This window comes from Cucurbita pepo, chromosome LG17 (genome assembly GCF_002806865.2).
Source record: "Cucurbita pepo subsp. pepo cultivar mu-cu-16 chromosome LG17, ASM280686v2, whole genome shotgun sequence".
NCBI lineage: Eukaryota > Viridiplantae > Streptophyta > Magnoliopsida > Cucurbitales > Cucurbitaceae > Cucurbita > Cucurbita pepo.
Window position 1 is genome coordinate 310,934 of NC_036654.1, and position 26,185 is coordinate 337,118.

The 26,185-nt window shown below is 34.0% G+C and overlaps 4 protein-coding genes across 5 annotated transcripts; 3 read left to right on the forward strand and 1 right to left on the reverse strand.

Moving 5' to 3' along the window:
- Positions 1 to 911: 911 nt before the first annotated feature.
- LOC111778907 (importin subunit alpha-1-like) lies at positions 912 to 4,391 on the forward strand. Of its 2 annotated transcripts, none has more exons than XM_023658910.1 (11): positions 912 to 1,332; positions 1,620 to 1,716; positions 1,819 to 1,910; positions 2,089 to 2,220; positions 2,324 to 2,509; positions 2,593 to 2,756; positions 2,850 to 2,928; positions 3,087 to 3,215; positions 3,534 to 3,661; positions 3,750 to 4,141; positions 4,256 to 4,391. In XM_023658910.1, the coding sequence occupies exons 1-10, from the start codon at positions 1,123 to 1,125 to the stop codon at positions 4,123 to 4,125; spliced, it is 1,593 nt and encodes a 530-aa protein (XP_023514678.1). In that variant the 5' UTR covers positions 912 to 1,122; the 3' UTR covers positions 4,126 to 4,141; positions 4,256 to 4,391. The 2 variants fall into 2 exon arrangements, with proteins under 2 accessions (XP_023514678.1, XP_023514679.1); XM_023658911.1 differs by lacking the exon at positions 912 to 1,332 and adding an exon at positions 1,363 to 1,381.
- Positions 4,392 to 10,106: 5,715 nt separating this feature from the next.
- On the forward strand, positions 10,107 to 10,478 carry LOC111778699 (zinc finger protein 6-like). Its single transcript, XM_023658672.1, has one exon. The coding sequence runs from the start codon at positions 10,107 to 10,109 to the stop codon at positions 10,476 to 10,478; it is 372 nt and encodes a 123-aa protein (XP_023514440.1).
- Positions 10,479 to 14,133: 3,655 nt separating this feature from the next.
- Positions 14,134 to 19,060, forward strand: LOC111778592. The gene is made up of 6 exons (XM_023658507.1): positions 14,134 to 14,336; positions 15,553 to 15,764; positions 15,885 to 15,943; positions 16,022 to 17,890; positions 18,072 to 18,228; positions 18,314 to 19,060. Exons 2-6 carry the CDS (start codon positions 15,644 to 15,646, stop codon positions 18,928 to 18,930), a joined length of 2,823 nt encoding a protein of 940 aa, XP_023514275.1. The 5' UTR covers positions 14,134 to 14,336; positions 15,553 to 15,643; the 3' UTR covers positions 18,931 to 19,060.
- A 182-nt stretch (positions 19,061 to 19,242) lies between these two features.
- On the reverse strand, positions 19,243 to 25,700 carry LOC111778593 (transcription factor MYB111-like). Its single transcript, XM_023658508.1, has 3 exons — positions 25,352 to 25,700; positions 25,095 to 25,224; positions 19,243 to 19,981 (listed from the first exon to the last, which is right to left on the reverse strand). Exons 1-3 carry the CDS (start codon positions 25,488 to 25,490, stop codon positions 19,348 to 19,350), a joined length of 903 nt encoding a protein of 300 aa, XP_023514276.1. The 5' UTR covers positions 25,491 to 25,700; the 3' UTR covers positions 19,243 to 19,347.
- Positions 25,701 to 26,185: the final 485 nt, after the last annotated feature.

Here is a 26,185-nt window from a genome sequence, read left to right on the forward strand (position 1 = left end):
TCCACAGATATTTGTTTTGACAATCTCATATTATGAATCGTGGGGCTAAGGCCCACATTTAAAGGATATCTGGTTTTATAGGCCCATGTTTTGAGCCCAAATGTCAAAAATAGATGGGTTAGCAGCCCACATTTTGAGCCCAATTCTCCGTTAACTGATTTAATAGGCCCAATTTGTGAGCTCAAATTCACGGGGAGCTGGTTTAACGGGACCCGTATTCTTTTTTTATATTTAAATTTATAATACCATAAAAATACTCTCTATTTTGTTATTATTTTTTAAAGAAGATAAAATTACATTAAAAAAAATAAACAATCTAAATTAAACTAATTTGTAAAATGGAGTGATATTGATTAATTTCTGTATTTTGTTAAAAAAAATGTATTTAGTAATTAAAATAATTAATTATCCCGCCAAACAACTTTTTTTGTTAAGATAATTATTGATTAAAAAAAGTAAATTATTTTTATTACCGATATATTATCTACAGACTGTTTTAACCAAATATTATGAAACTTCTTAATCTAATTTCGGCTAATTAAAATTATGGTTATTTTGGAAAACAGTTTTCGAATTAAATTTATATTTTTTTAAAAAACAAATTTAAATAAATAATAAATACATTGTTATCTGCCTTTTCAGTGTGTTTTTCACGTGTCCGAATTTTTAAAAATAGGTACAGCTACATTAAAAAAAAAAAAAAAAATTAATTAATTAATTAATTAATTTATGAATTTGTAAGTTACCCTGTCTGTCACGTGCGAAGTCAAGTCCTTAGATTTTCTGCAAGGTAAAATATTGAAAAAAATATTTAAAAGCAGAAATATAGAAACAATGATAATTTAAATGGCAGTTTTGAAAAACCACATTTTTATTTAATATTATAAATAAATGTATATAAATATGTCAAAATTCTGAACCATTCCACAGCGCCTGTACTTTGAAAACAAACCAAGGTTGGGTTCTAGGATATTCAATTATTGTCGTCGCGACCATAATTAGGGTTTTTCTCCATTCCGGCGATCCCGACCATTTTTGAATTTTCTTTCAGCAATTGCCATTTCTGCTAGGGTTTTTGAATCGAGCCCTTGAAACAAGCCGAAGTTAGTCGAAGAAGAAGCCATGTCGTTGAGACCGACTGCAAGAACCGAGGTTCGTCGGAACCGTTATAAGGTCTCTGTCGATGCTGAAGAGGGCCGTCGCCGGCGAGAAGATAATATGGTGGAGATCAGGAAGAGTAAACGCGAAGAGAGCCTTCAGAAGAAGCGTAGGGAAGGCCTTCAAGCACAGCAGTTTCCTTCTGCTGTCCACACTTCCACTGTCGAGAAGAAGGTATTGTCGCATTCGATTGCTTCNCCACACTTCCACTGTCGAGAAGAAGGTATTGTCGCATTCGATTTCTTGGATTTCAATCTCTATGTGCTTGTTTATTCTTTCGATTGTGTTGTTTTTAATGATCTCGGATCTATGGATTTTTTCTGGAGGTTTTGGCACCTGATCTTTGAATCTTGTGAACGTTTTTTAAGGGGTTATCGATTTGGATGTTGGGGGTTTTACGATTTAGGGGTTTTTGGCCTACGGCTGTGGTTATGAAGAGTTGAGTTTTACTTTGATTGCAGTTAGAGAGCCTTCCGTCTATGGTTGCGGGGGTCTGGTCTGATAATAGTAATCTTCAGCTGGAGGCAACAACTCAGTTTCGGAAATTACTTTCGATTGGTACTTTTTTGTGCATTATGTTGTATAATCTGTTTGTTTACTGTTTGTCTTCTTTTGCTGTGAAATTTGAACTTGTTTTGATTACTGTATTGTCGATTGCAGAACGAAGCCCTCCCATTGAGGAAGTGATTCAATCTGGAGTTGTTCCTCGTTTTGTAGAATTTCTTGTGAGGGAGGATTTCCCTCAACTTCAGGTTTTAGTTCACATTCTTGAACTGTACTATTGGGTTGAATTTACNAGGGAGGATTTCCCTCAACTTCAGGTTTTAGTTCACATTCTTGCAAACTGTACTATTGGTTTGAATTTATNTTGGGTTGAATTTACATTAGTTGTTCTTTTTGTACCGACTTGGATATATGTGTTGCTTGAAGTTTGAAGCTGCTTGGGCTCTCACGAACATAGCGTCTGGAACCTCGGAGCACACAAAGGTGGTTATTGATCATGGTGCAGTTCCCATTTTTGTTAAGTTACTCGCGTCTCCTAGTGATGATGTTCGAGAGCAGGTATATTTTAGAATTTAGTCAAGCTTTTTGTTCCTTTATATGATATGTGTGCTGGCTTTGGATGAAATTCGAAACTTGAATGCCATGGTTTATGATTTTGTAGGCTGTGTGGGCTTTGGGCAATGTTGCTGGAGATTCACCTACCTGCCGTGATCTTGTCCTCCGCCATGGAGCTTTGGTTCCACTTCTCTCGCAGCTGAATGAGCATGCTAAGCTTTCCATGTTGCGAAATGCTACTTGGACACTTTCGAACTTTTGCCGGGGCAAGCCACAGCCTCCATTTGACCAGGTTACGTTTTGTAATTATGGTTAAATTTGAGATTTAGAAATTTTCTCTTGCTTATGTTTAACATTTAAATGTTTCTTGTACAGGTAAAGCCAGCTCTTCCTGCACTTGAGCGCTTAGTTCACTCGAATGACGAAGAAGTACTGACAGATGCCTGCTGGGCTCTCTCTTATCTTTCTGATGGCACGAACGATAAAATCCAAGCCGTGATTGAGGCAGGGGTGTGCGGGCGACTTGTACAGCTCCTATTGTAAGCTTATATCTTGTATATATGAGTTTAACCTGTCTAACAAATGCTCCCTTTTCATTTTTTCTTACCTTGGAAATTTGTGTGTTTCTTCAGACATCCTTCACCATCAGTTCTCATTCCTGCTCTTCGGACAGTTGGGAATATCGTGACCGGAGATGACCTTCAAACTCAGGTATGAATTAGGATTCTATACCCCTTATTGCAATTTTTAAGTCGTTTCAAGAATGCAAATTTTGAGTCATTTTTATCTCACTCTAATGATCGTGGCCTTGTTTATGATTATTTATTTGTATGTGATTTCGTCATTTGTTTTATTGTTTCTCTTATCAGTGTATCATTAGTGATGGTGCGCTTCCATGCCTTCTGAGCTTAATGACTCACAATCATAAAAAGAGCATCAAGAAAGAGGCTTGCTGGACAATATCTAACATTACTGCTGGAAACAAGGAACAAATCCAGGTAGGAGACGATTTTTTTTTTTTTTTTATTCAGCAACAGCAACTGTGCTAATTGAACATAGGATGTGAGATCCCACATCGGTTGAAAAGGGGAACAAAATATTCCTTATTAGGGTGTGGAAACCTCTCCCTAGTAGACACTTTTAAAACTGTGAGGCTGACGGTGAAACGTAACGTGCCAAAGCGGTCAATATCTGCTAGCGGTGGGTTTGGGCTGATACATAGGATTTGTCAATTACTGAAGTCTCTACCGCTTGGTTATGGATTACTCGTGCCAACTTAAAAGTTAATCCTAAGATTTGTTTCGTTCATAATGCAGGCTGTCATTGATGCTGGGTTAATACCTCCGCTAGTGAATTTGCTTCAAACTGCTGAGTTTGACATAAAAAAAGAGGCTGCATGGGCAATTTCAAATGCAACATCTGGTGGTGCTCATGATCAAATTAAGTAAGTCATTTTAGAACTACAAGCTTCTTTCTCCCTGACCTTCGAGTTTTCTTCTTTGATTGACCATGCCTCCTTTCTTGCTGTATAGGTACCTTGTCACTGAAGGGTGCATCAAACCATTATGTGATCTTCTTGTATGCCCAGATCCTAGGATTGTTACGGTTTGTTTAGAAGGGTTAGAGAACATTTTGAAGGTCGGAGAAGCCGAAAAGAATTTGGGTGCCAGTGGAGACGTTAATCTATATGCACAGATGATCGACGATGCCGAGGGTTTAGAAAAGATTGAAAATCTCCAGAGTCATGACAACCATGAGATCTATGAAAAGGCTGTCAAAATTCTCGAGACATATTGGTTGGAGGAAGAGGATGAGGCCTTGGCCGCTACTGATGGTGAGGCTCAACCTGGCTTCCGCTTCGGTGGAAACGCGCTTCCAGTTCCTTCTGGTGGATTCAACTTTAGTTGAATGCTTGAAGTTTATGGTATGGTTTCCATCATTTTCATATTACTTGCATNGTTTCCATCATTTTCATATTTACTTGCATCAATTTCTGAAGGTGGAAATGACGACTTCAATTTGACCTCAACTTTTGCAGGGCTTTTGGTAATGAAGGGATAGTCGTCGTACACATGTGTTGGCTCACAAACTTAGATGTCGGGGTCGATTGGGTTCAATGTGGGTCCAATCTGGGCATCTTAAAGTCGAGTTTTTAGTCCGGTCTGGTCTNACGACGACAGCCAAGACAATCAACGGGCAAAAGGTAGGTCGTTTTGGCGAGATGACGTTGTAGTAGCATCAGTGTTCACAAAACATCTGCATTGTTGTACCGTGTAATAATGATGTGCCCAACTGAGCAGTATTATGGTTGCACCATAAGCACATTTGATTTGTACTTAGTTGGGATATGGGTCTCTGGTAGCTGCTGGGTGTTCTTTTGTTTTACTTCTCATTTTGGCATCTCGAGTCTGTTATATTTTTTTTGTTTCTTCACCATATTAGGTCATTCGTCATTGTTGTTTTATTATTGGCAATTGCTTCGGAGTTGGTATTTGTTTTGAGTTATCGAGTGAATATAGTATTTTTATTATTAATCTATCCTTTTTGGTTTGTTTTATTAAATTTATGAAAACGGTTGGTGTTTCATGTTCTTTTACTTCAACATTCTACGTAGTTTTGGAAGCATCTCTAGAGAATTTTTCTTTTAGGTGCTTAAAATTTACTGTTTAACTTCCAAATAATAATAGTAATTATAATTTACTGTTCAGCCAATTTTCACTTTCAAATAATGACCCCCAAATGAGACGCTGAGTTAACGTTTTGTGTCCAGAGATACATGGGCCCACACGATTCGAGATGCAGGCCCATAGCATACGGCTGGCCCACTGTTTAGTGGGTTGTTATTCGGCCATCGGTTCTTTTTAACCCTCTAGGCCTACTTCAAAATCTTATCTTATACTAGGTGTTGAAAATATTTATTATTATTATTTTTTTTTTTTATTTATGTTTAAAATATATTTATATTAAATAGGGCGGAGACGGGAAACAGAATATAATCCGTCCTTGGCTTCATTTATTTAACCGGAAAAAAAATGTTTCCCACTTTCTCACCTATTCTCTGTCTAGACGGAGACGATGGTATAATGAACATTTTTCGTTTAAATAATTTAAATTTTAAGTTTTGAAAAATTGAGAATTTATAAGATAATTAAAATAGAAATATATGGAGAGATAGGGAAATTGAAACTTGAAAATCCTTTATTATTGGCTACACGACATCCACTCATTTGGACGTTTTTATATATTACACAATCATTTTCTAGAAAAGATTATTACAAAAAAAAAAAACATTTATTAATTTCTAATAGTTCATTGAATCCTTCTGGATGCCAAGTTTTAATAATTATTAAACAGGATTCAATAATAATTTAAATATATAATTAATAAATATATGTCAAATATCAAATAATTAAGGTGAAAAACTACAGCATCATTTAAAAAAGAAAACTATACATCTCTCAATATTTAAAAAAATGTTTACAAATTAATAATAATTTTTTTTGACAAATTATACAATTAATAACATTATATTTGCTTAATTCTAAATTTTTATGTTGTCATCAATTATAAACTTTTTTGCAAAATCGAAAAAAAACGGGGAAAAAGTTCTATTTTTTACAACGAATGGATAAAAAATTTCAAGTCTGATCATATGACGTCCCTACCAAACTCCGTCCAAAAATTTGAAAATTAATTATTATTTCCTTTAATTTGGCCAACCCAAAAGTGTTTTTTATGGAGAGAAATTTGGTATTACAAGATATCCATTCAAATATAAAAGTGAATGAATGAGAGTGTTTGACTTTGCCATCTAAGAAATAAACAATTGGTAAAGGAAAGGGGAAGGGGCCATGGGGCTTTGGCTTTGGGCATAATAGTGAATCACTTTTAATGGTAATAAAATTAGTGGACCATTTTTTTCTTATTGATGTGTTTGTGTTGCCAATCTATTTCTATGTTAATTAATTAATTTTTAGATTTGGGAGGCACAATTAATTTAATTTTCATATAATTTTAGTCCCAAAAAAAATTCTAATTAAAATATGTATATTAAATCCCTGAATTTTTATTTTTTTTTAAGATTCATAAATTTAAAATAAAAAATTGATAGTCTAATATTTTATTAGACCATTTTGTATTTAATAAATTAGTTATTATTTATTTATTTTTTTTTTTTGAAAAAGAAATGATAAGTATGTGTTTGAGATTTCATAAAAATAAAAATAAAAATAAAAATAAAAATAAAAAATTTGGAGACTTATTTAACCAATAATTCAATATGTTATCAACAAATACAACTACCTTTGTATTGCTTAGGTAAGAACCAATAAAGATGTGATTGTGATAGTGATAAAGCCCATATTTTAGCAAAGTTTGAATGAATATCTTTTTCTTCTTCAATAAAAAACACATCATTTTCACCTCCCAACTCGTACTCTCTCTCTCTCCCTCTCGGTTCCACTGAGATCTCACATCAATTAGAGAGAAAAGATCTCATATCGATTGAGAGGGAAACGAGTGCTAGCAAGAACGCTGAGCTTTAGAGAGTTTGGATTTTGAGATCTCACATTGGTTGAAGAGGGAACGAAACATTCTTTACAAGAGTGTGAAAACATGTTACTAGTGATGCTTTTTAGAAACCTCGAGGGGAAAACAGGAAAGTAAAAGCTTAAATAGGACAATACCCGCTTCATATGCACAATTCCACTCAATTTCTCTCTCTCTCTCATATGCACAATTCCACTCAACTTCTCTTTCTCTCTCAACTTTATCTGAAGAACAAAATTAAAACCATACAACTTTAAAAGCATCCTTAATCCTATGGTCTTGTTAGAAGGATATGAAATGTGTGACATGTTTTGTTTTGTCGTGTTTAAGGGCTTCAACAACACAAAGCTCCAAGACAAAGTGGCTGGTTGGATTATTGGCACTAAATTCCCTTATTTTATGGGGGTTACTATATACAAAAATGAAGCATTTTCCACCAATATTGCTCCAAAACAGAACCCATGTTCCACCAAAACTTCCAATTTCAAAGCTTTCCCCTCATTTTTGCTTTCCAACATTACATGTGGTAATCATTACCCACCTTCCTTTCCACGTTCAAACTTCGGTTTACAACTTTATCTGAAGAACAAAATTAAAACCATACAACTTTAAAAGCATCCTTAATCCTATGGTCTTGTTAGAAGGATATGAAATGTGTGACATGTTTTGTTTTGTCGTGTTTAAGGGCTTCAACAACACAAAGCTCCAAGACAAAGTGGCTGGTTGGATTATTGGCACTAAATTCCCTTATTTTATGGGGGTTACTATATACAAAAATGAAGCATTTTCCACCAATATTGCTCCAAAACAGAACCCATGTTCCACCAAAACTTCCAATTTCAAAGCTTTCCCCTCATTTTTGCTTTCCAACATTACATGTGGTAATCATTACCCACCTTCCTTTCCACGTTCAAACTTCGGTTTACAACCTCGATCGCATGAACGTGCTTAAATAAGAGAGATGAACGAAGAGCGGAAGAGGGACCTGCCCGAATAGGGTGAGGAATGAAGAAGGTATTGAAGATTATTGGGAGGGAGCTTCCACATTGGCTAATTTAGCGGAAGATCATAGGTTTATAAGCGAAGAATACTATCTTCATTGGTACGAGACATTTTGAGAAAACTCAAAGGAAAGTTCCGAGAGCTTGATAGAAAATTTCCTCAAGATAAGTGAAACTTCTTTTTTTATTCAAACAAATAAACATTCAATAGTGGACGGTAGAAATTTTTGTTGTTTGGATAGTGTGGTTGAATGGTGATCGAATACTACTTTTTATTTCAATAAGAAGTTTCTAAACATTCCTCCACTCAATGACGAGACGAGGGTCGACCGACTTTAATTTTCGAGAAAATTCAAATAAATGGATGCTCGAAATGTCCAAATGAGACACATGGGTCAGTTTCAAAATGGTGTGTCTGAGCAAGCCAAGATAGGTGATGTGTCCCAAGACATAGGACAACATCACGATGCATGAGTCATGCCATTGGGAATCGAGATGACAATGAGATGCGACGTTATTGCGTCACAAACGATTGAACATGCACGTGGAAGCGACGTATGTGGTCGAACAAGTTTGGATTCCGTATAAGCAATGTTCGGTTGGCGAAAACAAACCTCACCTAAGGCCCGAAAAGGTCACGAATCGGGCAAAAAAGGTATATGAGGCTTGAGTTTTCCAGAACGTGTGAAAATCGGGACGCACGACTAAGAGAGAGAAAGATAGAGAGAGAAGGGAGATAAGATGTGCATGTGGTTTGTATAGAGAACACATAAGAAAAGGTGGGTGTTTGGCTGAAGTTGTACCAAATTCCACAAAAACAAGAGAAGAAGGGAATGAATGAATTGAAATTAGAGAGCATACAGTGAAATCGCGGTGCGGGAGACAAGGTCGTGGTCGAGGCGTACGAGGGGAGGGGGAGGGGGAGGGGGCATCCAAACCTCAAAGCCTTTGCCTTTGCCCCTCGCATTTCAATTGCCAATGCCATCGCCCAACCACCTCTCGGCCTAGCCGACAATCGCTTTCCTTTTAGTCCGTTGTCGTTTTGATTTAACCCTTCCACTTTCCTCCTCCTTTCACATTTTATTATGATGCATACCCTAAAATTATTACATCTAAATTATTGTTACTTAGTTGATATATTTGAAATTCCTATCCACATTCTTTTATATGTTTGTGGTCGACATTATTTTGCTCAGACCCATAGCTAAGACATATATTTCTTTCTTCAAAATTAAGAGTCGATCATTTACTCACATAATTGTTGAATTTAAGAAAAAACACTTTTTATATTAATTTTTCTTAAATTAAAAATGAGTATTTATGAGGCTCCATTTTAATGATTTATTATTATTATTATTTTATAAATAAAAAATAAAAAATAAAAAATAAATAAAAAAAGTAGGATGCAGGTAATTGGAGAAATGGATATGGTTGAAATATGAGTAAAGACGTAGAAGCTATAAAGAAGATGATGATGGAAAGAATTTAGTAAGTAAAAGTTTTGGTATGGGGAGACCCCTCTCAAAATAGAACACGAAACCATTGGACAACACATGATAAATTAAAGTGTGTGATTTTATAAATTGATGTTGCTTGCCTTGAAAGGACATCCTCTAAAATACTAAATGGAATTTTGGCTTTCTTACTCCAAGTACCTATGCAACCAATCAAATTACACCTTACGTCTTTATTTTTTTTTTTCAATAAAATATTATATTCGTAAGATCTCACAATCCACTTTTCTTGGGAGCTCAATGTCCTCGTGGCACACTGCTTGGTGTCTAGCTTTGATACCATTTGTAAGAGCCCAGCCCAAGCTCACGGCTAGTAGATATTGTTCTCTTTGAGATTTCCCTTTCAGAATTCCTCCCAAGATTTGAAAGCGCGTCTACTAGGGAGAAACTTTCACACCCATAGAAGGAATGTCTCTATATTTAAAATAAATAAATAAAAGTCTCTCATAATTTATTGATATTCAAAAATATTGAATATATTAAGCACAAATATTTAGGATTAATTATTTATAATTATTATTAATATTATTACTTGAAGACAAGAAATAATTACTTATTAATAATTGTAACATTTTAATTTATTTAGTCCAAACTTTGACATTTTGGTGGACTAATGTTTAATTTAGTGAGTCATACTTTAAATTAAAATATAATAAAAATGTAATTTTTTGAAGGCATTTATTTAATTAATATTTTATTGGAGAAACAATTAAAAGAGGCACACGAGGATTGAAGGGGTCCAAGTTGTTGTATGTGTCTATAAATACATGGTCCACCAATGAAAAGAAACCATTTCACAATATTTGATCGCTACAAATTAAGTGAGATGAAGCTGTTTGGTTTTTCAGTGACGGCTAGTGATCAAGCCACCATGGGTGCGCCATGCGCGAACCTCAACAAGGACGATAAGCGATTCGAGTGCCAATTCTGTGGCCGTGAGTTCGCCAATTCTCAAGCTCTCGGCGGCCACCAGAACGCCCACAAGCGCGAGCGCCAGCTCGCCAAACAACTCCGTTTCGATCCCAATAAACACCCTCGTTTTTTCACTTCCACGCCGCCGCCCTCCGCCACCGTCATCTGGTCCAGATCTGGTGGTGCTCCGCCGTCTGCTGCTGGTGGTGGTGGTGGTGAAGTGAATGGTGAAAATGGCGTTGATCTCCACCTCAGTCTCGCGCCATCCTCAAGGATCTTCTGTTAAGTTGAGAAATGTTTTCCTTTTCTTTTTTTCTTCTTTTTTTTTTTAATATATTTGAGCAATTTTCTTCGTTGAAGAATTGTGTCAAATGGAAAAATGGGAGGGAGAAAGTGTTTGGTTTAAGGAATACAAATTTTCTCACAACTTACCCGTCCATCCCCGCCGGATATACGTAACAGGTCGGTCATAACAGACAATATCTAAAAGACATGTTTTAAAATCGTGAAGCTGACAATAATATGTAATGGGTCAAAACAGACAATATCTACTAGTAGTTAGCTTGAGCTGTATATGAGTCACGGTGGATTCTAAGATATTAAATTTATTAAGTTGATGGCTATATGTAACACGTCCTACTGGCATGAGCATTTCTTAGGAGGGTGTGAAAACCTCTCCCTAATAAGCATGTTTTAAAACCGTTTTAAAATCGGGTCTCAAAACATGAGTTTATAAGTTCGCATTCTCTACGAGCCTAACCTAATAAAGATGGGAACAAAAAATTTCGTTTTTTAAAGCGCAATATGCTATCGTGTTTCTACTTCGAGTTTTTTTTTTTTTTTTTTTAAGAAAATAAAATATAAATATAGATATTTGTTGTCATAAGGTAAATGTTGGTACTGTTCACATAGTGCGCTTGAAAACACTATTCATGAGCAGTCATTCAACATCCATAAGTGAAGGGCCCTGTCCATCACTTCCTACGTTTTTTTTCCCGTTAAAAAAAATATCTTCATTTTTTAATTCAATATTTAAATTAAAAATTATAATAAGATCAAAATTAACCAAACTATAATAATAAAGATGTGACAAATAAAACATATCATAAAATGACATTTGGATACATTTTACCCCCACAGTTAATCTTGTATTTAAGGTAAGTAAAAGTTAATCTCAAATTGGAAGGTTATTATTTTAAAAGAAAGTTGTTGGGCTTAAGCCCAAAATGAATATACATATAAGGATATTTTTAGGTACTGAATTAAGCTTTTATTAGTTAAAACTTGGCCCTATAATTTCTGTGATTTTATTATGACCAAATCGTTAAGAGTGCCCAAAATATTAGCCGAATTTGAAGGGTTTCCCTTATCAAAAAACCAATTTTCAAATAACCTCAATTTGATTTTCCTTCTCTCGCGAGCTTCCAATGGCAGCCAGAGGGAACAGAGAGAGAGGAGGTCAGTTAAAATCACCGTGTCGGTCAGATACGTATATAGACACTGAGAATCAACAGCAGTTTCCGGCCGCCCAGACGGCGGCGGGAAATAGACACAGCCATTTACACGGTGGTTCGACGTTTTCCAAAGGCGGCTCCGATGAATCGGAGGTGAAAAGGCAAAAAAGGATAGCGAAGTATAAGGCTTACGCTGTAGAAAGCAAATTCAAGGCGTCGATTAGGAGTGGGATTCGGTGGGTAAAAATCAAGTGTGGTGACCTTCTTCGTCGTTGATATTTCATCAATTTATTTCAAAATTTATTTACTTTCTTTCCTTCTTAATTTCTTATTCTCGTGTAAATTAGTTAAAAAAAAAAAAAATAATAATTTAGTCATAATTAGATTAACAATTTAAAACTTTCAACTTTACAGACTTAAATATTGAGCTATTTCGAAATCGAACTATTTCGAACCGATGCTAATAAAGTCGTAAATATTTATATTATAATATGGTCAAAAGAAATCCGTGACCCATTGTGTAGAGAAGCCTCCAAGTTATTTAAATGCAAAAATCTGAGGCTAAAAAGGAGGATCTAAACACGACCTTAGCAACAGATAGAACTTTAGCCTCTACTATTGTCTGCATATACTCTTCATTTATTTACAAAATTAATTCCAATAATGCCATCCAAGCTTTGTCTTACTCATAAGCATTAATCATTTTTTTTTAAATAATAAACTTATCAATTAAATACTAATTTAGCGGACCAACATTAGTTTATATTGGTTGGATGATGAAAGTCTCGTCATGCTCTCTTCATTGGTATAAGGTCTTTTGGGAAGCTCAAAACAAAACCACGAGAGCTTATGCTCAAAGTGGACAATTTCATACCATTGTGGAGAGTCGTGTTCATCTAACATGGTATTAGAGTCATGAGTTGTGCCAATAGATTGGTAAATCCTCAAATGTCAAATAAATGACTCCAAAAGAAAAAGGAGTCAAGCCTCTTCGAAGGCAGTCAGCAATGACTAAGACTCCGAAGGAGTCGAGGATTAAAAGGGGAGTCAGCTTCGGAGTCGAGGATTAAAAGGGGAGTCAGCAATGACTAAGACTCCGAAGGGGAGTCAGCAATGACTAAGACTCCGAAGGAGTCGAGGATTAAAAGGGGAGGCCTTGAACTTAGTCGTGTCAATAGATTGGTAAATCCTGAATAAAAGACTCCAAAAGAAAAAGAAGTCAAGCCTTTTCGAAGGCAGTCAGCAATGACTAAGACTCCAAAGGAGTCGGCCTCGATTAAGGGGAGGCGTACTTTGTTCAAGGGGAAAGTCCCACATCGGTTAATTTAGGGAATAATCATGAATTTATAATCAAAGAATACTCTCTATTGGAAAATTTATAATCAAAAGAGATTATAATCAAAGAATACTCGTTCGTGAGGTATTTTGGGGGAGCTCAAGCATGAGAGCTTATACTCAAAGACAATATATACCATTGGAGAGTGGGTTAGATCTAACAATATCAATTAAATATTAATTCGAAAGATNAAGATTTAATATATACCTTATTAAATTTATCTTCACCTAAATCTAAGTTTCTATATTGCTAAAAATATTTGGGCTGAAATTGTTTTCAATGAAAACTGACGTTTGGCCTTACGGATGATTTTTGTTATTTGATAACGGCTTACCTACTAAAAGGTTAGTTGGTATAAAGAATAGATGGACCAACAAAAATTATAATTAGTTATTTATTTTTTTTAAATGTAATAATTTTTAATTAGAAAATTGAAATGAATTTGTGGGGTCAGGAATCTCAATATTTATCTTTTTTTTCCTTTTTCAAAATTTTAAAGCAATTTTTGTTATTAGTTTATTAATTATATTATTTAATAAAATAATTTAAATTAATTAAGTTTGGCTTTATGTTAAAATTAATCATTATTTAGAAAGTGAAATCTAAGATTTTATATGAATTTTTCTTTTTGAATTTATTTGTACAATAATATCGATTTACTTTCGCATTTTGCGATGCCAAGCAAAAGTAAAGGATGCTAAAGCAGAGAAAAGTATTTGTTTTCACTTTGAGGCACGAAAATTTGTGTGCTTTCTAGTTCTTCATGTGACACGTAGCTATTTTGGGGTTGGGCTTAGGCATTAAAGCATTCATGAACTGCCACGTCACTAATCGTAGCGACCGTTATCCGGTTGAGGCGGTGATTTTATCATTGCCATTGATCACCAATGAATGGATTCCAGCGTTTTGAATTTGAAATCTGTAATCTCTCTCTCTACGGTCTAAACAGACGTTACAAAACTCTTTCGATTCTTTAAAAATAAATAAATAAATAAAAACTTTTGAATTTATATTTTTTTTTTAAAAAATAAATTTAGTTTTTGAAATTCCTTCAAGAAAAAAAAAAACAAAAACAAATAATAACGTTCTCATTTTATCCAACTCATTACTTCGCAGACCCACTTCCTCTGTGAGTCTGTAGTAACAATTAAGAGAGCCATAGCCAATTCTCTCTCTCTCTCTCTCTCTCTCTCTCCATCTCTCGCTCTCGAGACTGTGGCCGATTAGTCTCCATTTTATCCTTTTACGAAATCTCTGTGATCGTAATCGATTGAGGTGCATTTCTAGGAGAAAGAAAACGATACAGCTTGAAGAAGAGCGCAACGGTTTACTGATTTCACGATTTCTTTCTAAGGTTTGGTTCTGAAATCTTCTTGTTTAATTTTTGGACTGTAGATTCTCATTGTTTGATTTATGTAATTCTGCTCTATTTTGGTGTAAGTCTGTGAACAAAATTAAGAAACTAGAAGGTTTAGTCGATTGATTCACTTGTTCGTTGTTTACCTTGAGTTTGTTGAGTTGAATCGATGTTAACTTCCTGTTTGTTGTCTGCGTTCCTTCTTTTCTATTTAAACTGTTTGGACTGTAGATTCTCATTGTTTGATTTATGTAATTCTGCTCTATTTTGGTGTAAGTCGGTGAATACAATTAGGAAACTAGAAGGTTTAGTCGATTGATACACTTGTTCGTTGTTTACCTTGAGTTTGTTGAATCGATGTTAACTTCCTGTTTGTTCTCTGCGTTCCTTCTTTTGTGTTTAAACTGTTTGGACTGTTTAGTTTCTTTGGAAGTTGTAGGTATAGGAAGTTTAAAATGATCGATCGATGTTAGTTCCATCAAATAGGATTGAGAATCTGAGAGTTTGTGGTTTAGATGAGATGTTATCATTGCGTATACATCGACGAATGCAATAGACAACAAGCATTTCTAGGAGAAAGAAAGAGATATCAGCCAGAAGATGAGCGCAATGCTTCGCTGATCTTGCACTTTATTTTTAGGTTTGGCTTCGAAATCTTCTTGATTAATTTTTGGATTCTAGGATCTCATTGTTTGATTTCTTCGATTCCGCTCTATCGTAGGTTAATTTTGTAAACAGGAAACCGAATTTAGAAGGCTTATTCGACAAGTCTCTCGTTTTGTTGTTTACTTTACCTTGAGTTCTGTCGGTGGCTTTCTATTCGTTCTCTGCGTTCCTTCGTTTTCATTTTAGTTTTACGAACGCTTTAATTCCTTTGAAAAATGTAGTGAGACGAAGTCTATGTCAGTTCCGTCAATTTCGGATTTAGAATTAGTGCATATTGTGGTTAAGTTGAGATGTTACACTTATCATTACGTCTGCATCAATCGATGCTTTATATTCCATCATAACAACCATATATCAAGAAAAACGAGGCACCTTAAACTCCCGATTTGTCTCATCTTTGACTTTGTTTTCGTCCATTTGTTCGTGGATTATTTGAAAAGCTTAGCCTAATGAAATTCTCGATTCAGTTCAATTTTGACAGTTGATGGACTAAATTGCAAATTTTCATCTGCTAAATCATTGAGAAATAAACTGCTTGTAAATGCAGATGGATCGGTGGACTGAACCGTGTATACTATGCCCTATCTAGTTTCTTTTCCCCAAATGTGCTGAATTGACCTCTGTTTTCATAAAAGAAAATGGGAGTTGAGAAAGACGGTTCGAAAAATGGAGGAAGTTATGGTGGTGGATTTTTCCACTTGTTTGATTGGACTGCTAAATCTCGAAAGAGATTGTTCTCCAGCAAGCCGGATGTACAAGGTACGATATCATTTTTTCAACTGTAAATTATGCAGGAAGCCTTTTCATCTCGTGCTTGTGTTATCACACTGTTGTATGTATTATGTTGTCTTTGAACTACATTTTTGCTTCTCTCCACAGAGCGTTCTAAACAAGGGAATAGAAGTGCTGGAAACTCGCCCTTGACACAGGCTCATCTGGTGAGTGGAACAACATTTGTACATCCATTTCTTTTCCATCTGTCTGGATTTATGATTGATTCTTGTAAATATTTCCAGATAGGTTTGGATGAATGTGGAACAGGGCGAAGTATTAAAGGAAGCAGTGATTATAGTTGTTCTTCATCTGTGACGGAGGATGAAGGATGCGGAGTTAAGGTCCCTGGGGTAGTTGCTAGGCTTATGGGATTGGATTCCTTACCGTCATCCCATTTTTCAGATACCTACTTTACCCCATCATTTGATACTCAATCTCTTCAAGAAGCTCCCAGCGATAGGGGAAGTTTCAATTACCGTCATGACTGCCCAATCATGTTCTCTGGTAATTTGCTTGATCAGGTTGATGACCGTGCAGCTGCTCCGTCTAGGAAACCTTCAGAAACAAAGCCTCAGAAGATTCTTAGCAGGCCGATAGAAAAGTTCCAAACAGAAATTCTTCCTCCTAAATCAGCCAAATCAATTCCAATTACTCACCATAAGCTTCTGTCCCCTATTAAGAGTCCTGCTTTCATTCCGACTAAGAATGCTGCTCACATAATGGAAGCTGCTGCAAGAATAATAGATTCTGTACCTCCAGCTACTACCAAAAGTAAAATTTCATCGATTGGATCTTCTTCAGCAGCACCCTTGAAGTTGCAAGCTCCAAAAGAAAAAATAGATATATCACAAAAAATGCCTCTAGTTAGGTCCTCTTCAGTTAGCTTGAAGGCCAAAGAATTAAAAGAGAAAGCAGAGTCCTCTCATAAATCAGCCAGGTTTCTTGAAACTTCTAGAAAGCCTTTGGAATCAAATGCCTCCAGGCTTTTGAAGGGACAGTCTATGAACAAAAGCTGGGATGGATCTCAAGATTCATCATCATTCAAGGTTTTACCTGATGTGGAATATAGTTCCTCCAAGAACAAAGGAAAATCCATATCACTTGCAATACAAGCAAAAGTTAATGTACAAAGAAGAGAAAATGTGAATACCCATAGCCATAGAAATTTTACTGGCCAGAAACAACAGAATGAGGGGGGGAAGTCAAGCCAGCCCTTAAAGACACAGACAAGCTCTCAGAAAAATCTGCACGTACAATCCTCTGTCTGCAATGCTTCTAATAACCATCCTCTCAAGCAGAATAACCAGAGACAAAACTGCCATGTTGACAGGGTAAAATTACCATCAAAGAAACCAATTTCCAACACTGAGGGAAAGAAATTACTTAGTGAAAATCTTTCTTTTAGACATCGAAGAAATGCAGGAAGAGTTGTCGTCGGTTCAAAAGCTGGTGCCAGAAAGACAGGCTTGGAAATCTCCGACAGGGAAAAGGTAGACTTGCATTCTAATGCAAAAAATCTTCCTAGGAAGAAACGGTCAATCGATAAGGATCAACGCTTTGATAAGAAACAAGCCAGGGATGATATGTTAACTGACAAAATCCAGATGTCAATTCATTCAAATTCAAACAATATTGCCGACAGTTCTTCTAGTAGTTTGGCTCAAGATTGCAGAAAAAAGGGGACAGACATTGTTTCTTTTACATTTACTGCCCCACTTACAAGGAAGGTGCCTGGATCTGATACCTATGGTCACATTGAATCAAAACTTAGAGGGCCGCATGGATCAGACAGTTTGAAGTCATCCTCAATAGAGTGCAATATAATTGGAGAAAATGCCTTGAGTGCACTTTTAGAGCAGAAGTTAAGAGAACTAATTGATAAGGTTGAGTCCTCCTCCCCTAGCATCGAATCTATCACTAGAGGATCTGAGAGTTCTTGTTTATCGACTTCTGATCATCTTTCACCCTCTCTTGATACGCTCGATATGTTGTCCACAAAGTTGAATGAGACGATCCAGCAAAGTTCGGTTTGCAGCAAGCAATCTGGTCTATATAGTTTTGATTATTCTTCTACTGATTCTTCGTTACAAGGATTAAAGCAAGAATTCCCGGTATGTGAACTTTGCCCTCAACTTTTTGAATTTTTCATGCATTTTTCTGCATTTTTTTTTTTTCTGCATCACAACATGTTGTATTACCTGCATTGTCCATTTTAGTGCTTCGATGGGTCTTACTTAAAATTTCCTTTACATGATTGAGAACATATGTGTATTCCCAACATCGTTTTTTCAGTTAGTTCATAGGATTGAAGAATGTAGCAGTAATAGTATTGATGCTGATGCTGATGCTGAGATGTTGCTCAAAGTTCGACATCTGAGTCCCGTCTCGATTCTTGAACATTCGTTTTCATCTGAAAGCTGTGACTCATCAGATAGTAACAGCAGAGAAGGTAGATGATTTTGTCGTACTAAGCAGAAATTACTCCTTGTTGCGCAATGCATATGACATGACTAAACTGTCTTTCAATTTAACAGGAAACAAGTTTTGTTCATCAATCCAAGGCCAAGATGTTATTGAACCCGATACAGAGTTGCTTGATTCTGCATCATCCTTAACCAACGAAGCTCCAACAAGTAAGTTCAGTTCATCAATCTCGAAATGTACTACAGGACGTACCGTGTGGGAACTAGAATACATAAAGGACATACTCTGTGATGTGGAGTTGATGTTCAACGATTATGTATTGGGACGCTCCCATGAAGTCATAAACCCTTATCTATTCAATATATTAGAGAATCAAAACAAAGGATCGGAGCAAAGGGTTAGACGGAAGGCATTATTTGATTGCGTTTGTGAATGTTTGGACTTGAGATGTAGACAGTACGTAGGCGGAGGGTATAAAATGTGGGGAAAAGGATTGGGAGTATTGGGAAGAAAGGAACAGTTAGGCAAAGAGATTTGGAAGGAGATTTCAGAGTGGAGCGGAATGGGGGATTGCATGGTGGATGAATTAGTTGACAACGACATGAGTTGCTGGCATGGAAGATGGTTGGACTTTGAAGTTGACGCTTTCACAATCGGAGTCGAACTCGAATCTCAAATTCTTGATTCTTTAGTTGAAGAAGTGCTTGGTGATATCGCCATTCCTTAAAAGAAGCCATCCAACCATATTTTCCAGGTATTCTTTCGGCCCCTAAATTTAATCGTATCTTGAAATGTTTCTTGTTTGGAATTCAAATTATTATATTGTCATTATTGTGCTCGAATGTGAATTTCGCTAAGTCACTTACAAAAAAAAAACTCTTTAACAACACACGCACAATAGGATTGTAGAGCACAGGACCCTATCCTGAACCCTTAGGCGTCATTTAATAGTCTTTTTTTTGGTGTCTTTTTAGTTAGGGAGGGGGAGATATCGTAGGCCTGAAAAATTATTGAGAATGGGCTTTTTTCTTTTTCTTCGGCTTCAAGTTTTAGATGAATTATAATCTACTAGCATTAGTCACTGGCCTTATTACAGTAAATTTTAGAGAGATTACCTATAGGAATAAAAATATTGGGCAACATTTCAAAGACATTCTTCTCCTTTCCCATTGGTATTCGCCCAATAAAACCAAGATGATGGTTCTTTGAAATTCTGACCTAAGACCCCCCCGTCATCTTCCCAGTTCCAATTGAGCCATTCGCTGTTGAAATTGGAATTGATTGATGAAGCCCACGCAGAAGAATAGTACAACTCCTCGCTCTCTATATTTGAACTCCAAACACTATTTTCTCTCTCGTCGATACCTTTTATTGTTTCATCGATCAATTCATTTGATCCCAGTTCCCAAGTTTCCTTTTCCTCTACTTTTGGATCCATCATAGCTGCGTTACTGGTTTCTTTCTTTTCCTCCTCATCGCTTTTACTTGGTTCCTTCTCCGCACCTTCCAATCGAGATGTGCTTCCTGCGTCGAGAAGTCCTACTTTTGCTATGGAATTAGATTGGGAACTTTCACGTGGGGTAGTTTGTTTCTTGTTCTTTTTTAGTATGGCTGATTTTTTTGGTCGGCCTGGGGTGCTTCTCTTTGAAAGATCGGCGCTTTCAGGAGCATCTTTTTTGCCGGTGGGACTGTAAATTTTCTTACTCAAACGAGAATTCCAGTAGTTTTTTATTTCGTTATCTGTTCGCCCGGGTAAATGTCCAGCAATAAGAGACCACCTACAAGAACAATACATAATTGGAAATTGGTATTGGAAATAAGGGGCAAGGGTATGTCTTCTAATTTTAAAATAATGGGTAAATTACAAATTTGATTATGGTTTGGAGAAAGTTAGAACTTAATCCTTATGATTTTTTAAAGCGTTTTCTTACTTGGATGCTAGAAACTACTAATAGAGAGTATATTGCAAAACCAAATTTATGATGCTTTATTAAACAGAGATTCTAACCTGTATGAACTAAATTTAATACTTTTTTTTCAAATCATATAGACTACATTATATAAGTAGAGAAGGTAGATATAGGGAGAAAAGTTTGAGGGTTTTTATTATTCAAAAAGTTGGAGGGGAAAAGCAGTAGAGGGAATTTTATTCTAGGGAAAGAAAAGTTGGGCAGTAATGAGATGAGAGAACTTTGGGAGAGAACATTTTTAAAATGCAAACAATGATATTATTGAATTAACAACCCCCCTACTTTCAAAAAAATGTGAGCCAAGAAAAACGNTGATATTATTGAATTAACAACCCCCCTACTTTCAAAAAAATGTGTAAGCCAAGAAAAACGTACTATGAAATTTTTTTTTTATAAAATGACAAACCAAAGGAAAAAAACGCAATAAAGTTTGAGAAAAAGTTTGTTTGATTCGAAATAAGGCAAAACATAGAAAACGACAGATTCAAGATGGTGCTCCAAATATTGTAATCATTTTCGATAGTCCTAAAAAAAATTAGCTGCCGAGATACCTACACATANACATAGAAAACGACAGATTCAAGATGGTGCTCCAAATATTGTATTCATTTTCGATAGTCCTAAAAAAAATTAGCTGCCGAGATACCTACACATACGTCTATCAATTTACGCATAGTCACACCAGTTTACTAATAATTAGCATTCAATAATTTCTGAAAACACTCGAAATATGACCTCTAATGTTAATTTGATGTTAATATGCAATTAAAGAATAATTTTTAGTTTAATAATTGTTAGTGTGTAATAATTATTCCCAAGTTGATAAAACTATGAATACTCCTTTCCACTACAAACAGACTACCATACATACATAAACACCGAGAAAATAGTATTTTATAAATTTAATTTTAAAAATCTAAAAATTAGAAGAGAAATAAATAGTTATGTTATAAATTAAAATTTTAAAATCTAAAAATTAGAAGAGAAATAAATAGTAATGAAGGGTACCTTCTAGGTTTCGCCATGTAACTGAAACACCAATCATCATCACTATGTGATAATATATTATAACGGTGAATAATAATAACTAACTAAATCAAGGGGCCACTATGCGGTATGGTAACTTGCATTTAATACTATGCAGTATGGCCAAAATGAATTAAAATAAAATAAAGTAAAATAAATGGCAGTGTGGTAACTTACATTTAATACTAAGATTTCTAGATCATTTACTCATCTAACTAAAACAAGGGGCCACTATGGTTTAATGGGCTGGCTTCCATGAATGAACTATGCACGTGGAAGATTGAAATAATACTAAAACAACCAATAATTACTAAAATAGAAAATTTTAAATTAAAATATAAAAACTCGGAAAATTGAAATAATACTAAAAAACCAACAATTATTAAAAGAGAAAATTAAAATTAAAAACCTGTAATGACGCTTTTGTTTATTTAAAGGAGAATGATAAGACACGTCAGTGGAAAGAGAATGAAAGCGATGTGTCCTTTCCAACGTCAGTCCCGTGAGGACAACAGAAAAGGGGAATTGAAATGGCACTACATGGACAGTGCGTTACGCGTGGTCGTGCCTCTTTAAAATAATTATTTTATTATCTTTGTTAATATTTCAGACAATTATTATCAAAGTGTAACGTATCTCCAATTATACCGAGACAATCTTCTCATTTTAGTCACTTTTAAATAGCCAAACTTATTCCATTTTTTAAAAACCTTAAAATTAATATATTCTAAATAAGTTTCAAGTTAATTTTTTTTTATTAAATTCAGCAAAATAATATTATTAATAATAATAATAATCTCTTTTCAACGAAAGAGATATTGAAATATATTTCAAAAGTTCAGAAAAGAAGCACAGAAAATCTAAATTTATAGAATAAAAAAAATTAATAATATATATTAATATGAAGATTTACTAAATGAATAAGAAGTAAATTTCAAGAAAAACTATAAATTAAAATAAAAACAAGTTACGAAGCAAAATAGTATTCTGACCAATAGAAAACAAAAATTAACAGGCAAAAACTCCTTTTTTTTTTTTAGAGAGAATAATTTCATTATAATAACTAATAAGTTGTGGTGGATACCTAAAATATATTCATTTTAAAATTTTATTAAAATAAAAATTAATTATAAAAAAAATGCTAGACACTAATTTTAAGACTTATCAAAAGAATAAAAACTAAATTTCAAACACTTGAAAGCCTAGAGCCTCAAATAACTCAAGTTACAAACAAAATAGTATTCCAACACAGAAACAAAATTATCAAGCAAAAGCTTATTTTTAGAAAGAATAATTTCATTTAAACCAATAACAAAATTAACATTCCGTGTTCTTAACATTTTTCTTTTTTGTCTATTTCCNTTAAAAACCTTAAAATTAATATATTCTAAATAAGTTTCAAGTTAATTTTTTTTTATTAAATTCAGCAAAATAATATTATTAATAATAATAATAATCTCTTTTCAACGAAAGAGATATTGAAATATATTTCAAAAGTTCAGAAAAGAAGCACAGAAAATCTAAATTTATAGAATAAAAAAAATTAATAATATATATTAATATGAAGATTTACTAAATGAATAAGAAGTAAATTTCAAGAAAAACTATAAATTAAAATAAAAACAAGTTACGAAGCAAAATAGTATTCTGACCAATAGAAAACAAAAATTAACAGGCAAAAACTCCTTTTTTTTTTTTAGAGAGAATAATTTCATTATAATAACTAATAAGTTGTGGTGGATACCTAAAATATATTCATTTTAAAATTTTATTAAAATAAAAATTAATTATAAAAAAAATGCTAGACACTAATTTTAAGACTTATCAAAAGAATAAAAACTAAATTTCAAACACTTGAAAGCCTAGAGCCTCAAATAACTCAAGTTACAAACAAAATAGTATTCCAACACAGAAACAAAATTATCAAGCAAAAGCTTATTTTTAGAAAGAATAATTTCATTTAAACCAATAACAAAATTAACATTCCGTGTTCTTAACATTTTTCTTTTTTGTCTATTTCCTTTTCTTTTCTGTTGTTAATTTTGACTAGAATTCTTCAATACTATATGTGTTAGTCATTAATCTGGATTTAGTATACATAAAAATATTATGAAATCACAATGATAAAGAAAAAAGNTTTCAAAAGTTCAGAAAAGAAGCACAGAAAATCTAAATTTATAGANAGATATTGAAATATATTTCAAAAGTTCAGAAAAGAAGCACAGAAAATCTAAATTTATAAAAATAAAAAAAATTAATAATATATATTAATATGAAGATTTACTAAATGAATAAGAAGTAAATTTCAAGAAAAACTATAAATTAAAATAAAAACAAGTTACGAAGCAAAATAGTATTCTGACCAATAGAAAACAAAAATTAACAGGCAAAAACTCCTTTTTTTTTTTTAGAGAGAATAATTTCATTATAATAACTAATAAGTTGTGGTGGATACCTAAAATATATTCATTTTAAAATTTTATTAAAATAAAAATTAATTATAAAAAAAATGCTAGACACTAATTTTAAGACTTATCAAAAGAATAAAAACTAAATTTCAAACACTTGAAAGCCTAGAGCCTCAAATAACTCAAGTTACAAACAAAATAGTATTCCAACACAGAAACAAAATTATCAAGCAAAAGCTTATTTTTAGAAAGAATAATTTCATTTAAACCAATAACAAAATTAACATTCCGTGTTCTTAACATTTTTCTTTTTTGTCTATTTCCTTTTCTTTTCTGTTGTTAATTTTGACTAGAATTCTTCAATACTATATGTGTTAGTCATTAATCTGGATTTAGTATACATAAAAATATTATGAAATCACAATGATAAAGAAAAAAGTAATAAATAAAAAGTTCAAATGTGCTCAAAGAAAAGGATTGTGATGATCAAGAAGAGAACGATGTGGACAAGAATAAAAAGCGAAGTCAGTTGGAGAAGCATCAAATGAAATTAAAAGGAAAAAAAAGGACGAAAAAAGGATTGTGATGATCAACAAGAGAACGATGTGGACAAGAACACAAAGCCGAAGTCAGTTGGAGAAGCTTCAAATGAAATTAAAAGGAAAAAAAATATACGAAAAAAGGATTGTGATGATCAACAAGAGAACGATGCGGACAAGAACACAAAGCCGAAGTCAGTTGGATAAGCATCAAATGAAATTAAAAGGAAAAAAAAAAAAGATGAAAAAAAGGATCGTGATGATCAAGAAGAGAACGACGTGGACTAGAACACAGAGCCGAAGTCACGAGGAGAAGCATCAAATGAAATTAAAAGGAAAAGAAAAGACGAAAAAAGGATTGTGATGATCAAGAAGAGAACGATGTGGACAAGAACACAAAGCCGAAGTCAGTTGGAGAAGCATCAAATGAAATTAAAAGGAAAAAGAAAAAGGCGAGAAAATCAGAAAAGGAGAAAAAATAAAATAAAAATAAAAGTTCGAACGTGCCAAACAGAAAATCATTATGAGGATGAGGAAAAGAATGATGTAGACAAGAACAGCACAGCAGGAGTCAATTGTGGAGCTTAAAATGAAAATTACAAGAGGAAAAGAAATAAAATCACAAAAGAAGAGAATACAAAAATAAATAAATAAATTAAAATTTCAAATGTGCTATAAAATGATTGTGATGATCAAGCAGAAGAAGAGAATAACAAAACACGAGGTCAGTTGTGAAGCTTCAAATGGTGATTTACTCATACAAATTGCGTTTATTTGAGATTATATACTCCGATTAAACTTTATTATCGAGGAGTAAAACTATGTTAGAAATTAAAGTGGAAAACTATGTTTGAAATCAAGGTGTAAAAATATGTTTGAAAACTGCAATGCTTCCTCGCAATCAATCTTAATTGTGAGAAGAAAAAAAAAAAGGAGAGAGAAACGAACCGATTGCCGAAAGTCGTGTGCAATTTGAGAATAGTTTCATCTTCTTGTTGAGTGATATTCCCTCTCTTCAAATCCGCTCTCAAGTAATTAATCCATCGCAACCTGCAACTCTTTCCACATCTCAACAGTCCTAAATGTTCANCTCGATCTGAAAAGTTGTTTTCTCGTTTTAGTATCATACCATATCCACTAAGCATTGTCCTAAGCTAGAAATATGGAAGAAAAAAAAACAAATATCAAATCGAAATCAATCTCACCAGCATTCTTCGGCAACAATCTCCACGAACCTTCTCCGTTCGCTTCGATATACTTCCTCAGTTTATTGTCTTCCACCGCCGTCCAGCGGCCTCTTCTCAGCCCTTCCTTCTCACAGCACGGTGTTCTCCCCATCCTCATGAACAGACACTTGCCTGAAAGAGATCAGTTGAATTATCTCTCAACGCCTTATATAGACTCGCACATCTTCCTTCTCAACCTGCTGCTTTGTGAATGGAAGATCACTCACTCTCTCTCTCTCTCTCTCTCTCTCTCTCTCTCTCTCTCTCTCTCTCTAAATTCTCTCTCTAAAATAGTGGAAATGCTCGTGAATGGCATAGGGAGCAGTACCACAGTACATAAGCCTACGACTATGGGCCTATTCTATATTATATAAGGCAGTTATAATGAAGCTAAGAGAGCCTAAAATTGAAAAGAGCTTGTAAAATGTCATTTTTGCCCTTTGGAATTTGATTTAATTCCAATTTGACATTGAAGATCCCTCCACGTCAACTTCAAATTATATTTTTAAATTTTCTTTTCAAATTATAAAATCGTTTATTTTAAGCTTAGGAATTGAATATTAGTGGACGTATCAATATTTCACATATTTATTAGTTTGACTTCAAACAGATGAATCATCATAAACAAAATGTAACCTAATATGAATATAATACTACCATAAGTATTTTAATTCATTTAAAATGTATAAAATATTTATTTATATATCAAAAAAAATTTAAAGATTTTTCAAAAAAAAAAAAATACTATTAATATATGTAATCTCATATATATGGTCGTTGAATCGGCATACTACTTATAAGATCGAAGATTAT

Coding starts and splice junctions, on each gene's coding strand:
- LOC111778593 (XM_023658508.1), bottom strand. CDS start 25,490: ATGAGGATGGGGAGAACACCGTGCTGTGAGAAGGAAGGGCTGAGAAGA. Junction 19,982..25,094: donor CACACGACTTTCGGCAATCG/GTTCGTTTCTCT, acceptor TTGTTCTTGTAG/GTGGTCTCTTATTGCTGGAC.
- LOC111778592 (XM_023658507.1), top strand. CDS start 15,644: ATGGGAGTTGAGAAAGACGGTTCGAAAAATGGAGGAAGTTATGGTGGT. Junction 15,765..15,884: donor CAGCAAGCCGGATGTACAAG/GTACGATATCAT, acceptor TTCTCTCCACAG/AGCGTTCTAAACAAGGGAAT. Junction 18,229..18,313: donor AGATAGTAACAGCAGAGAAG/GTAGATGATTTT, acceptor TCAATTTAACAG/GAAACAAGTTTTGTTCATCA.
- LOC111778699 (XM_023658672.1), top strand. CDS start 10,107: ATGAAGCTGTTTGGTTTTTCAGTGACGGCTAGTGATCAAGCCACCATG.
- LOC111778907 (XM_023658910.1), top strand. CDS start 1,123: ATGTCGTTGAGACCGACTGCAAGAACCGAGGTTCGTCGGAACCGTTAT. Junction 2,510..2,592: donor CACAGCCTCCATTTGACCAG/GTTACGTTTTGT, acceptor TTTCTTGTACAG/GTAAAGCCAGCTCTTCCTGC. Junction 2,929..3,086: donor GAGATGACCTTCAAACTCAG/GTATGAATTAGG, acceptor TTCTCTTATCAG/TGTATCATTAGTGATGGTGC.